This window comes from Ostrinia nubilalis, chromosome 24, assembly GCF_963855985.1.
Source record: "Ostrinia nubilalis chromosome 24, ilOstNubi1.1, whole genome shotgun sequence".
Taxonomy (NCBI): Eukaryota; Metazoa; Arthropoda; class Insecta; order Lepidoptera; family Crambidae; genus Ostrinia; species Ostrinia nubilalis.
In genome coordinates this window covers 4,879,658-4,894,082 of record NC_087111.1, presented here as the reverse complement: position 1 = coordinate 4,894,082, position 14,425 = coordinate 4,879,658, and the positions used below count along the sequence as shown (strand labels likewise).

At 39.5% G+C, this 14,425-nt stretch overlaps 1 protein-coding gene across 1 annotated transcript; it reads left to right on the top strand.

The window, feature by feature from the left end:
- Positions 1-1,382: 1,382 nt before the first annotated feature.
- On the top strand, positions 1,383-12,491 carry LOC135083641 (cytochrome P450 4C1-like). Its single transcript, XM_063978346.1, has 11 exons — positions 1,383-1,542; positions 1,827-1,916; positions 2,610-2,720; positions 3,768-3,953; positions 7,524-7,647; positions 10,024-10,096; positions 10,272-10,330; positions 10,737-10,937; positions 11,207-11,358; positions 11,696-11,875; positions 12,337-12,491. The coding sequence occupies exons 1-11, from the start codon at positions 1,383-1,385 to the stop codon at positions 12,489-12,491; spliced, it is 1,491 nt and encodes a 496-aa protein (XP_063834416.1).
- Positions 12,492-14,425: the final 1,934 nt, after the last annotated feature.

The window sequence follows — 14,425 nt, the reverse complement described above, 5'->3', positions numbered from 1 at the left end:
AACTGCGATGAATCAGTCGAAGTACTCATATTAGGTACTTTCATTGTTGATAATGAACTCTGACTTTCCTCGATGGCAACATTAGGCTGCTTTTTTTAATGTGGTTTAATAATGTGGTCGTATTTAATTTCCACTATATTTGAATGAATCTGAACACTGTTTACACGCAACGCGTCCATTCTCTGGCGATTCGAATACGTCCCAAACTAAAGATTTTCTTTTAGGACCCGGCATTTTTCAAAAACAGAACATAAAACACAAAAATCTACAACAATAACCGGCAGTTTCTGTCGGTTCCATACAGTTTACGAACTCGAGTCAGAGAGAATTCAACTCGAGTGGGCTCGAGTTACGCCCAACTCGAGTTAACTCGAGTTAGGTACTCGAGTTGACCATCACTGCCCCAACATACCTAAGAACCATGGCCAAACATGAAGTTTGGGTATTGAATACCTACAATATTATAAGAATTATCCTAAAACTCCTAAGCGTTAAGGAGTTGTAACTTCCATCAACATGGGATGATGACTAGCTGATGCAAACACCCAAATAACTTTAGAAACTATACTTATATGTACTGGTTAAAGAATTTTCCTCCAACTCCTAAGCCTTAAGGAGTTGTACTTACCTTCCATCATCAGTTCATCAACATGAGATGATGATTTACAGACTCAAATACTTGAGTAACTTAAGAAAAAGTACAAAAAACAATGTTTATAGTGCCTCGCGTTCGCACTTTCAGCCACCCTAAAAGCTGTCTGGCAAGGCGAAGGAACCATCAGTTAGTGTCTGGCTGATGAGGAAACTTCATCAAATGATAATTTATGTAAATATCAGCTTTTATTTTGACGTTACACACCTTTAGTACCGTCTGTCTGCCAAAGCCACCATGACCCACACTTCATGTTTGGCCATGGTTCATAGCTATGTTGGGAGCATGCGCTGACAAACTTTCAACCTTTATAAAATAACGTAGGTCTGGCGTTCACTAGCTCTTAGTCTAAGAGGAAAGATAAATAATTACAAAATTAAACCTGTTTTTCTTTTGTTTTGCAATAAATTTGTTTATTTATTAGTTGCAGCTTGTTCTGAAAACAACTTATTGTGCTACCGTTATCTAAACTTATTATTTGAACAATTGAACTGGCTGATTGCTGACGCTCGACTATTGTGGTGAGCCCACTCGTGACACAAGCATATTTATTTAGTACGAGGGGTTATAATGCTTCAACAAACACACCAACACGTGCAGATCGCCATCGCGGCGCGATCATTGGCCATGGCAAAACTGCACTCGTTGGTGTGGTTGAAGCTTTAGTAATTTGAGCAAATACAAATTACTAATATTCTTTTTAAATAATAAAATTGCAGCTCGATTCACAATGGCGTTCTTAGTACCGATACTGGTATGTGTGGTGTGTATGTTGTTCTCTTACTATCTGTGGAAGAAGAGTTGTCCTGACACGGACAACGAACCTCCGATGGTCCCTGGCGGCCTGCCTTTATTGGGACATGTTCTTAAATTCATGGGAGACAGCATCCGTAAGTTTTTCTTTATCTTTAAAAAATTGTAACAACTTATAGGGAAGTTTGGTAAGTTAAATAAACGTTTATAATTTGAGCGTTATTTCTAAAATATTTGAAATAGGTCAATCCGAAACTACGCACCTCATTGTTGCACCCCCTTCTATGATCTGAGGTTGCACCCGTTCATCTCCCCGCGTTCGCCCTGTCCGTACCAGAGCGACGATGTGACGTCACGGCTGCCAGGCCAGGTGCGCAGTTAATTTAAACCAGGTTGTACATGAATTGATACGATTTTTCAGATCTGTGGCGTGTCTTAAACGATTTTGCGAGCAACAGTTATGCTAATGGCGGGGTAGTTGCAGCTTCAGTTGGGCCTAGGACTATTTATAGTAAGTTTCATGATTTTACTAGCGATAGATATAGGTACCTATATAACAGAAATATAGGTAACTAGCGGTCGCCCGCGACTTCGTACTCGTGGACCTCGTTTTACCCCCATTGGATATCATGTTGATAGAAGGCGTTCCACGGCTTCCCCCGCATGAATATTTACGAACGTCAAAAACAGTAGTTTGTCCAGCGCTGTAATGTGATTTTAACCAATGACGATAGATGGCGCTTTTTAGACACGTCTTATATTAATGTATTTATTGAAATGTATTTGTCACATATCGTCATAAATTATTAACAAATACTGTAAAGTTTCAACAAAATCCGTTCAGTAGTTTTTGCGTGAAAGAGTAACAAACATCATGACATCCAGACATGACATTCAGACATCCAAACTTTCGCCTTTATAATATTAGTAGAATCATCATCAGGAAAAAAAAAAATGTATTTTAATGGCCAAAGAGCACTCAAACATTCAACAGAATTTAATTACAAATATTTGACAGTCAGTTAAGACCGTTAAGATGAAACAGCTCATTTCATAAAATATTTATTTTATTATTTTTTTGTAGGTAATTTAAGAATCCATTGAACTTCAACAACTTCGAAATAAAAAATCTTGTACAAAAGAAACATCTGTGTGAAACATCTGAAACTGTGACGGGTATGTAGGTACTTGTTTACTTTTTCAGTGGTGACGGATCCTGATGATATCTTCACGATAACCAACACCTCTTTAGATAAGGACGACATCTATGACCTTGGAAGACCGTGGATCGGGGACGGACTCCTTACGGCTAGAGGTAAGATTCTCGTTTCAGCCAAATGACGTCCACTGCTGGACAAAGGCCTCCCCCAAGGTTTTCCACAATGAACGGTCCTGCGCTGCCCGCATCCAGGCTCTTCCCGCGACCTTTACCAGATCGTCGATCCACCTAGTAGGAGGCCTGCCCACGCTACGTCTTCCAGCCCGTGGTCGCCACTCGAGAACTTTCTTGCCCCAACGGCAATCGTCTCTACGAGCTATGTGCCCCGCCCTGTCTCAAGTCGAAAGTGTTTGACCAATGCGTGTTGCCTGTGATGGTATACGGATCTGAGACGTGGTCGCTTACTATGGGCCTCATAAGAAGGCTCAAGGTCACCCAAAGGGCGATGGAGCGGGCTATGCTCGGAGTTTCCCTGCGTGATCGAATCAGAAATGAGGAGATCCGCAGGAGAACCAAAGTAACCGACATAGCTCGCAGAATTGCTAAAATCAAGTGGCAGTAGGCGGGGCACATAGCTCGTAGAGACGATGGCCGTTGGGGCAGGAGGTAAGATTATTTACACATTAATACATGAATTGTTATGAATTATTTTCGTTTATCAACACATTGATACAGAAATGTAGATTACTGAAGCTGAAGTGGCAATAGGCAAGGCACATAGTACGCAGATCTGACGGCTGATGGGGCAGCAAGGTTCTAGAGTGGAGACCACGTACTAGAAAGCGCAGCGCAGGACGCCTATCTACCCTACCCACAAGGTGGACCGAAGACCTCATAAAAGTAGCAGGAAGGCGCTGGATGCAGGCCGCTACCAACCGATCATTATGAAAATCATTGTGGGAGGCCTATGCCTATGACGACCACTCAAGTAAATAAACTTCATGTGCCCCAACGTCAACAACGCCCGTGTCAACGGCTCTCTCGTACAATTTTGTCATGCCGCATGTACACTCTCGTCAAAGTTCGTCCGAGAGCTCTCGCCAGGAAATCTGATTGGTTATTCAAAACTTTTCTGCTCCGCTCGCCTTGGATTAAAACCGGGCTTAAAAGTTAAGTAAGTAGTGTCGTTTTGTATTTCTCCAGCGTCAACTTGGAAGATTAAAAGAAAGCTGCTGAATCCGGCCTTCAGTCAAACTGTGATGGACGGTTTCATGGGTGTCTTTAATAAACAGGCACGGAAACTGGTAAAGGATTTGGAGCCAGAAGTAGGGAAGGGCCCCTTCGACCACTGGACGTATACCAAGCATAACGCTCTTGAGACCATATGCTGTGAGTATATACCTACCCTACCTATTAAATATGTAGTTCAAATGACGGCGAACCTTTTAAATTAAAAAAAAACTCCTAATCCCTTAAAATAAGTTTTTTATTCCGGCTTGCTTATTGTATAAAAAAGAATGCAAAGCAAAGCAAATTAAATTGTTTAAAAAACTATGTCATGAAAATCTGAGGCGTACCTATAGACTTCCCTAATGAATTAAGTACATGTGCCGTTTATATGTGTAATGATTTAACTCACAGATCTGCTATTGACCGTTTGTATAATAACATTGTTGATGCTACATCTCGTGCGGCCTCTGATAGCTGTACTCCCAAGTGTACTCGTAAGAAAAAGCCACTTGGAATAAACATGTTAGTGTGGCGCATAGGAATGCAAGGTCAAAATTTGAGCTCTGGGTACTCCATGGTAAACCAGGGGCGGGTCCTGTTTAGAATGAGATGAGAGAAAGCCGTAGGCTGTTTAAGTCTCGATTGAAATGGTGCCAGAACAACAAGGACCAAATTAGAATGGACATACTTGCACCATGCCTTTGTTTAGAGACCATTTTACTGTAAAATCTCCGCTGGGACCACAACAGTCTGGATCTCGGTGTATTTGTCGCAGTCAGATTGTATAATCCGCCGTTTTACATTACAGCTAGGCATTTTGCATTACAGCTCTGTTTTGTAATACGGCGGATTAAAGTTTAGCCGGATTGAATACGGCTGAATGAAAATCCGCCGTAATGTATTCGGCGCCAAACGTTCTTCAATACGGCTAGCCGTAATGTAAAACAGCGTGTCATTACCCGCCGCTTTGACAGTTTTTAGTTTCTATTTTCAATACCGTGGCGCTGCCGGACAAAGTGGCTATGGATTCTGGTGTTCGGCGGAATCCTACACAATATTATTAGTGTAAAAATATGACATCATGGCTGTGGCCGGTGAACATAATTTTATCATAAAGAAAAATAACCCAGAAAAAATTACTAAAACTTTATTGTTTTGAGTTACCTGTTCTGTTCCCTTTGATCATTTTTAATGTCTAAAAAAGACAAAAGCCAAATATCTAATTAATTCTTAAAATGTTTAGAAAAGTCTAATTGTTTTGAGTTACTTTTTTTTAGATGGCTATCCCTTGTGATTTATAAATAAGTAAAAAAAAATACTGAAGCCAAATATATTATTTAGCATACAGTAACGAAGGTAATAATTCTTAAAATCTGTCTTATTAAAATTTATTTTCATTAAACATTGTTTTATTTTGTAAGTATGGTCACCCTACAATCTATAGTATAAACGATGCGGCTAAACGTGGGCCGCCGTATTGAAGAACGTATCGCAATGACAATCCGCCTAAACGTTGAACCGCCGTATTACAAAACAGAGCTGTAATGTAAAATGCCTAGTGGTAATGTAAAACGGCGGATTATACAATCCGACTGCGACATATTCAGCATAGTCGGGAGCCAAATACACATATCACGGCAAAGGATGTCAGAGAAGTTATTAAATCGATGTCACGTGGAAAATCTCCTGGCCATGATGACCTTAGTGTTAAACATCTGAAATGCGCTGGACCTCATCTAGCTAGAGTGTTGGCAATGCTATTTAGTTTGTGCATAGGCCACTCGTATTTGCCCGCAGATATGATGAAGACCGTGGTGGTTCCAGTGGTGAAGTGTAAAACTGGTGACATAAGTGACAAAGGCAACTATCGACCTATCTCACTGGCAACCATTATATCTCACTCACCTTGATAAGTATATTAAACTGCATGACAATCAATTCGGTTTTAGGCCAGGATTGTCTACTGAAGCTGCCATTTTGAGTGTGAAGTACTTACACAGTTTGCAGTACGCCTGTCTGTATAATAATATGCCTGCTTCCTTGACCTTTCCAAAGCGTTTGACCTGGTTTGCTATGACATCCTATGGCAAAAACTTGACAAGTTTTCTATGTCACGTGCATATTTTAAAATATTGATACTTAAACCAGGTCAACGTGGTTCGATTGGCTGGGGAATACTCGGATCCGTACAGGTTGGAGTGCGGGGTGAGGCAAGGAGGGTTGACCTCGCCGAAGCTCTTCAATCTTTATGTGAACGCCCTGATAGAGGAGCTCAGTAGTACGCATGTTGGCTGCCATAGAGACGGTGTTTGTCTTAATAATATAAGTTATGCGGACGACATGGTGCTGCTGAGTGCTTCTGTCTGTGGATTGTCGAAACTCATTGCAATATGTGAAAGATACGCTCAAAGCCATGGTTTGATATACAACGCGAAGAAAAGTGAGCGTATGGTCTTTCATAGTAGAGGAAAATGTCCAGATAATATTCCATCTATCAAACTCAGTGGTGCGCCTATTTAAAAAAGGTAGAACAATTTAAATACCTTGGACATCTAGAGTGTACCTCTGATTTGAAGGATGATGCGGATATTGAAAAGGAGCGCAGGGCACTGTCTGTGAGAGCAAATACGTATGATTGCCCGTAGGTTTGCTCGCTGCTCAAGTGCTCAGTAGATGTTTGAATCACTATCTTTAGAGTTTTCTGTACGTCCCTATACTCGAGTAGTTTATGGATAAATTTCACTAAAAAGCAGTACAATGCCTTGCGTGTCCAGTTCAATAATGCCTTCAAGGTGCTGTTGGGGCTGTTTGCCGAATTCGGCGTAGATTGTTTTTACACAACGTTGCGAAAAAGGTGCGCATCGCTGGTGCGCCTAGGGTTGCCAGGCGTCCGGCTTTAGCCGGACATGTTTGGCTTTTTAGGGTCTTGTCCGGCCAAATATTGCCTTGTCCGGCCTTTGTTAGGCTTTTTATTTGGTTGCCGCGCCAGGCGAAAGTCGAGCCACAGAATCATATGAAGCGCACGCATCAGGATGTTGGTTAGCAACCGATGATGATAGTACTCACTCATGAGCTAATTGCACCCCCCCCCCCCCGTCACATGTCCGGCTTTTAGGGTAAAATGTCCGGCCAAATGAAACACAAAGTCCGGCTTTTGTGATTTTGGACCTGGCAACCCTAGGTGCGCCGGACCTGGCTCAAACAGTATCCTGAGGCTATTCTCTGAGCGTTTTGACTGTCAGTACATGAATCATTGTTGCATGATTCATGTGCTGTCTAATTTAAAATAACCATGACATTATTGAAATTATTGTAATGTTGGATATATTTGATTGATTTATTTAATTTAATTTAAATGAAAACTAACCTAAACTAATATGATCCCAATGTGATTGAAATAAATAATTATTTAATTTAATTGTCCAACATGTGCACTACAAATAACTACTCTTTTCACAAGCTTTTGTCTAACTAGCACTATCCCTATTTAGTTAATACTTATAAAGTAAGTAAACTTAAGCCTTGATCACACACCGAGTAATCGGGCGAGACAGTGCTCTCGGGCGAGTACTCGGTGCGTATGAACATAGCGCCGAGTGATCGGCCGAGCGCTCGAGTAATGTGACTCGCTCACCTAACTCTCTCGACCGAGTAAACATTTTACTGTCTCGCCCGTTTACTCGGTACGTGTGATCAAGGCCTTACTGAAAGCATTTCTTTTTTTTCCAGTGACAGCCATGGGCGTGGATTTCACAGACCATACGATCCTCAACAGTCAGTACGTGACAGCAGTGGACGAGATATTAAAAATCATAGCAGTCCGCTTCCGGAAGTTCTGGCTGCACAGCGATTACACCTCAATACTCAATACTCAAATCTTTATTGCATTTCACAGTGTACATTAGGTCTTAAATATATAATTGGATCACCATGAACCCTGTCGGGCACAACAACAATGGAGAGGAGGAATTTAAAAAATAATAATTATTATTGTATTAAACTAGATTATTAAATATTATTAATTAGAATAAATATTAAATTATTGTATCCAGTGTATTATTACATTATAACTAATATAATATTACTGTAATATATATTTTATTATAGGTTATGTAGTTTGTTTTAATATTATATTTGTTTTAGATATTTAATTTTGTGTATTCTATTTGATATTTTTATCTTCTAAAAATTCCTTTATAGTGTAATAGCATTTTTTTATTAGTATATTTTTGAGATCGCTTTGAAAGTGTTTATTATCTTTTATATTTCTTAAGTAATTTGGCAGTTTGTTGTATATTTTAATGGACATTACTAATGGGCTAGAAGAGTGGTGTTTCATTATGGAGGCCGGTAGTGCTAATTTATTTCTATCGCGAAGTTGATATTTGTTAATATTACCACAGAATACATAATAGTAGCAACAGAAATTGCACTCCTTTGTGTAGGATCAGATGCCGACATTTTAACGGTAATAATAATAATGCAAAATATCCAACGCACATGGTGCATTCGAAATCGCACCTTACTACTACGCTCACAAGAGCGCAATTTTTTTGTGTTCAGAATTGATCTACCTCACAGCTCAAGCGTCAGGGTTGTATAAGCAAAGTAAAATAAATAAAAACTTAATTTTAAGAAGCATTTATTGTATTTACGATTGGTAAACTTTAATCTAGTGGTGTTTGTATAATCTTACCATCTCTAAAGTACTTATTAATAAACTTCAGTGTTGCGATAATTTAAAATTGGACAAAATTTTTTAAAAGGTGTCGTCGTCGTCGTCGTCGTTTCAGCCAAATGACGTCCACTGCTGGACAAAGGCCTCCTCCAAGGTGTAGTGTCGGAAAATAGACACGGTGAAGTAAAGTTAATGTTTATATTAGCTAAAATATTTTTTTTGCTACAGTTTTTTGTCATAAGTATTCAAAATTATTTAAAAAGTGTAGTTTTTATTAATTATTTAAATTACTACAGTTAATTATTATTCCTAAATATTACGATTTTCCATTAAAGAAGGATAACAGTGCTGTTGGAACAATAAACCTTGATTGTGATGATGATCGACCGAGCGTGTAGAAATACGCGTGTGCTCACAGGCGCGTGGCGGCCATGACTGATTTGCAACTTGAAGTTGTCGCGCGCTGTAGGTAATTATCTCGGCCGGCATAGGCGAGTGACGGAGGCCTGATATTACCATCTCGTTTAGTATACAGATTCGGGTACTTGCGAACGAACTTGCATATCTCTAATATGAAGATACAGGGTAGTGTTAAGATTCGATGGAATTCAAAATGAGGTTTACAACTATCAGTGCTTTCTATGTTGACCAAAATTCGTATAAGTTTTTTTTGCATCGTTAGTAAACTGGGAGCTTCGGTGCTACTTCCCCATAGAATGACGCCGTAGCTGAGCCACGAGTATGCGTAGGCGTAGTAGGTAGTAATCGCAGTGGCTAAGTCAGTGGTTTTCTTTATTTCACGAAATGCGTATGTAAAGCTACTTAGTTTGCGGCGTATTTTTTCTATATGAGACTTCCAGTTTACATTGGTATCAATAATTATACCTAGCAGTGTATGTTCATTTACATTTATTAATTCAAAGTTGTTGTTGTCAATATTTAATGTTAAATTTAAATTCAATGGTGTTTTCTGGGATGGGTGAAAGGACATTATTTGCGTTTTCGACAAGTTTATTTCTAAGTTGTGTTCGGATAGCCAGTTTTTTGTTTTGTACAGAATATTACTAAGTATTTCGTTTATGTTTGTAGAATCTTGACTTTTGAAAAGAATAGATATATCATCCGCAAACATCACACAATATTCATTCAGAGCTTCGGCAAAGTCATTGATATAAATCAAAAATAATAAACACCCCAACACGCTACCTTGGGGTATTGAAGCGTTTACACTTATTGTATCAGATTTGATTCTTTCAATTTTTTTGTTTTGATTATTAAAGTGTTCAATTTCTATTGTTTGCTTTCTATTATGAAGGTATGATATCAACAAATCATGACAAGTACCCCTAATTCCTATATCATAGAGTTTATTTAATAATATATTATATTGCACTTTATCATAAGCTTTTGTCATGTCTATTAATATCCCAATTGCGTATTTCCTATCGTTAATTATATTATGTATTTCCTGGATATATTTGAATATTGCAAGGATGGTTGACTTGTTTTTACGGAATCCATTTTGACATTCATTTAGAATATTATATTTTTCACCTTCAGATGGAGCAACGTGAAGAAGAAGCAGGACGCTTGTTTGAAGATACTGCACAATATGTCTGATACTGTGAGTTCAACCCATAGAGATATAGAGAGATTAAGTTAAATAAAGTTAAAGACTAAAGTTGTAGGTTATGAGCACTCAAAGGTCGTAGATTTGAATTTCTAACCATAGTAATATTATGAATTTCTAACGTAAATGTAATGTTGTTTAATTGTGAAGTTCTCGTTCCCTAATTTAGGTGATAAAAAGAAGAAAAACTGAATTTGACAACAACAACATACTCCCTGAAAGAACAACTGGAAATACTTCAGGTAAGAATCACTTTATTAACCGATTTCAATAAAAGGGGATGGTTCTCAATTCGGTTGGTATACTTTTTTTTCTATGTTATGTACGTACACCGATTACGCCGAGATCTCCAACCCGATTTACGTGATTCTTTCTTTGTTCGAAGCTTTCTTTTATTTAATTGAAATAATTCATTTGTTTCCAGTAATTACCTACTGGTTAAATAATTTTTAAGTATTGTAAGTTAAGCGTATTGTCGATGATACTGAATAAAAATTTCGTCTTTCTTTCTCTCATTCTATTTTGGTGGACTTTTTTTGGAGGCGGTTTAATTTTAGATTAACATAAAGAAGTTAAGTAGTAAAAACTTAATATTAATCGTGTCACTGCTTCGGGAGAATAATGTCAACCTCGAAATTCCAGGCAAAAAATTCAAAGCCTTCATGGATCTACTCTTTGAGTTATCCGTGGAGAAGGGAGTGATGAACGACAGAGAGTTAAGAGAACATGTAGACACGATGATTGTGGGCGGCTACGACACGACCGCCACCGTGTTAATGTACACACTTCTACTGCTGGGATCCCACCCTGAAGTGCAGGAGAAGGTCTACCAGGAGTAAGTATCATTATGATGAACATCAGGTAATCGTCATCATTTAGACAGAGGACGTATACTTCTCGACTAATGCACTGGTATTATATTATCTGTGTCGCGACCTTCCCTAGATCATCCGTTCCCCGAGTGGGAAGCCTGCATGTTTCATGAGATAACTAAATTTGATTTTACCAGGCATATGGAGGATTTGGCCTACACTCCACATGCGCAGCCAAACGGGTTGGAAAATATTGTTTAATGTACAAAAATTGTTATAAATTACCTTCCAGATTAAAAGTGGTGCTTGGTGACTCAGATCGTGACGTGGAGAAACACGATCTTTCCCAACTGGTGTACTTGGAGGCAGTTCTAAAGGAGAGCCTGAGATTATACCCGATTGGGCCGGTGCTGGGCAGGCGGCTGGACAAGAACGTGCAATTGAGTAAGGGTCACAGGATGTAACGGGTCGCGCATACGAACACGGTACTCACACTGACATAATATCTGCATAGGAACACAAATAACACATTCAAGTTCTTTTTTTTTACACTACCTTGTTCTTGCTGTAGAAACAAAAAAAACTTGAGATGATCGCCTCAACTCTCGCTGCGCGACATAAAGGATGATGGCTCATCAAATAAACACTGTCGCACCCTATATCTACTGCAGTACTGTAGCACAGGACGGCCACCTGGCTTAGTGATTCACTCACTGGATCACTATGACAGAGCTCGCAGGTGTGATCCCCGCATCATTCTACAATTATGAAACTCTTGCAGAGAACTACACGCTAGCAGCTGGGCGGTCCTGCTTTTTGCTTTTGTTTGGGATTCACAAGCATCCCATGTGGGGAGCAGACGTGGACCAGTTCAATCCCGACCGGTGGATGGATCCGGCTAGTTTACCAGACAACCCTAACGCATTCGCTGCCTTCAGTTTGGGGAGGAGGATTTGTATAGGTAGGTATTTATAAAACTAAAACCTGTGTTAGAGAAACTAGCTAATAGATCGTTTCATCCACGAAGCCGCGCCCCACAAATTTTTGGTCGAGAAAAGCGCAGGGTGCGGGGGAGTTTGATCCGAGTAATCCGAGCGTCATAATGTGCCGTGTGCACTCTTAGATAATTTAGCGTGTACCGATTACACTCAAACATTAGAGGAAGACTGGTGAAGCGCGTCTTCGTGGATGAAACGATCTAGTATTGGCCGCTTGAATTTCAGTCTCAAGTGTCAGCATTTCATCCCCATTTCAATTTACCAAAGGAAAATTGAGGATTTGGCCTCCACTCCTCACGCTGGTCAGGCGGGTTAGGGAATCCTGATGTTGGTCGCCTCATACGAAACCCACGGAAAGAATGGGGGTGGTTCTATTCTACTATATTATTAAAGAGATAACCTACGAGTATATTATGTATTTCAGGCAAAACCTACGCGTACATGTCGCTGAAAACAACCCTCGCTCATGTTCTCCGAAAATACCGCTTCAAGGGTGACCACACACAACTGGAACTCAAATTTGTCGTGTTGCTGAAGCCAACGTCAGGCTACTACGTCAGTATTGAGGAACGGCTTTAGAACTAAATAATTTGTTAAATTACTTTTATATCCAATATTAATAAAGTCGAATTAATAAATGTTTTTTTACAAGCGACCATTAAGGCCTATTCAAACCTGAGCGATATTCGCTGCCGCTGTGGGTAGAGGTACATACCGCGCGGGTTTCGCTCAGGTATTTAGTATCAAGTATCGCGGCTAGAGCGACCTGAGCGATATTCGCTGCCGCTGTGGGTAGAGGTACATACCACGCGGCTTTCGCTCAGGTATTTAGTATCAAGTACCACGGCTAGAGCGTTTTCTCTGCCGCAGACGGTAGCGAATATCGCTTAGGTCTGAATAGGCCTTTAGAACGGTCAGCGGATGACGGGCCATAGATTGAATACTGACTTCTTAGCTGGAAAACGAGTAAAAAATGTCATTACATTGTGACACAGTAAGTACCTATTCCAGTTTTACAATTTTCAAAGACTTTAATAAATAATGTTCCTCATTGTTGGTTGTAGGTACTCGTACCTATTATGTAATTAATATCGATATTGAATAATAAAAATCCCTAAGAATTTACGTAAAATATGTGAAAATAACAAAATGATCTATGGTCAATTGTTTATTGTTTTTGTCTATGGAAATAAAAGTTAGTCTAGAAAAACCGCGAACTGCGTTTCTTTAACAGGTTATGGGCCCAGACTCAAAAACTGCGAAAGTTTATAATTTCCGTGTATAAAGTGAAAAATTATGTCGACGAACTAGGTATAGCAAACATTTTTGTTAGTTGAGATGTACTTGCAATGGAAGCTAGTGGAGTAGATACTCCAATTGCAGTGCGGTAATTTAGTTTGTGAATGTAATTTGTTAGTTCCATAAGTTTGGTTAAAATTCTTTTAAGCATTCAACCACACCAACGTGTGCAGATCGCAATCGCCGGCGTGATCATAGGCCAATGACAGGTCGCGCGACCTATGACAGTTCACGCGACCTGTCATTGGCCTATGATCGCGCTGTGATCGCGACGGCGATGGTGGCGATCTGCACGCGTTGGTGTGGTTGAAGCATTAGGTGATTGACTATAATGGGTAATGTAGGCTTTGAAGCTTTTTGCTGTGTCTTCTTTTCTGATTATTTCTTGTTGATAATATGGGTTAATATTTAGCAAGCGGGATGTCCTTTTATGGTTATATCAGGCTGAAGCAAATCTAGGGCACTGTAAGAGGTGTTTCCAAGTTTGTGGAGTCTGGTCATCGCAGGCATCATATTTTAAGAATGGACGAGGACGTACACCTATATGTATAGCGGGGCACGCTAGACGGTCTAGTCCCCCCCCCCATTTGATTGCAAAAAAAAATCAAGGTAAGTCTAAATTAATAGTCTCTACTCGTATATTTGCGAAATACAATCAAGCGCTAAAGTACTAAACGAAAGTAATAAATTTTAATGCGACTATTAATAGCTGTAGCAATTTTAAAGATTTTTTTAAAGACATTTTACGATTACCCAAGCTTTTTGTTTGGCGATAGACACGTGATCAAGATTTCTGTGACAATACGTGCGAGAAATCGCGGAAAGAATAATAAATCATAAGGTAAAGTATCATCTAGGGTTTCTGCTCGAGCTTTCTCGAACTCGAGAAAACTCGAGAAATTTGGCTTCATTCGAGACGAGAAAAAAATTACCGGAGCTCGAGAATTCTCGAGTTTCGAATTTGAAGCTTTTAATATTCTTGAAAGCATATTTTCTTAGACAAAAGTAAGTTTTTAATTATTTAATAGGTTAACGTTGCTTTTAGACTGGTCTACTCTTTCCTTTTTTACCCGACTGCGTGACGCAAAGGAGTGGTAATGTGTCTAACAGCCTATGTATGTATGTTTTTGAAGCACTATAGAGACCAAACTCTTGGGTCGATTTTTATGATTCGCACGTCAATCGATTTCTCTTAGTCCGGTAAGTGTCACTAA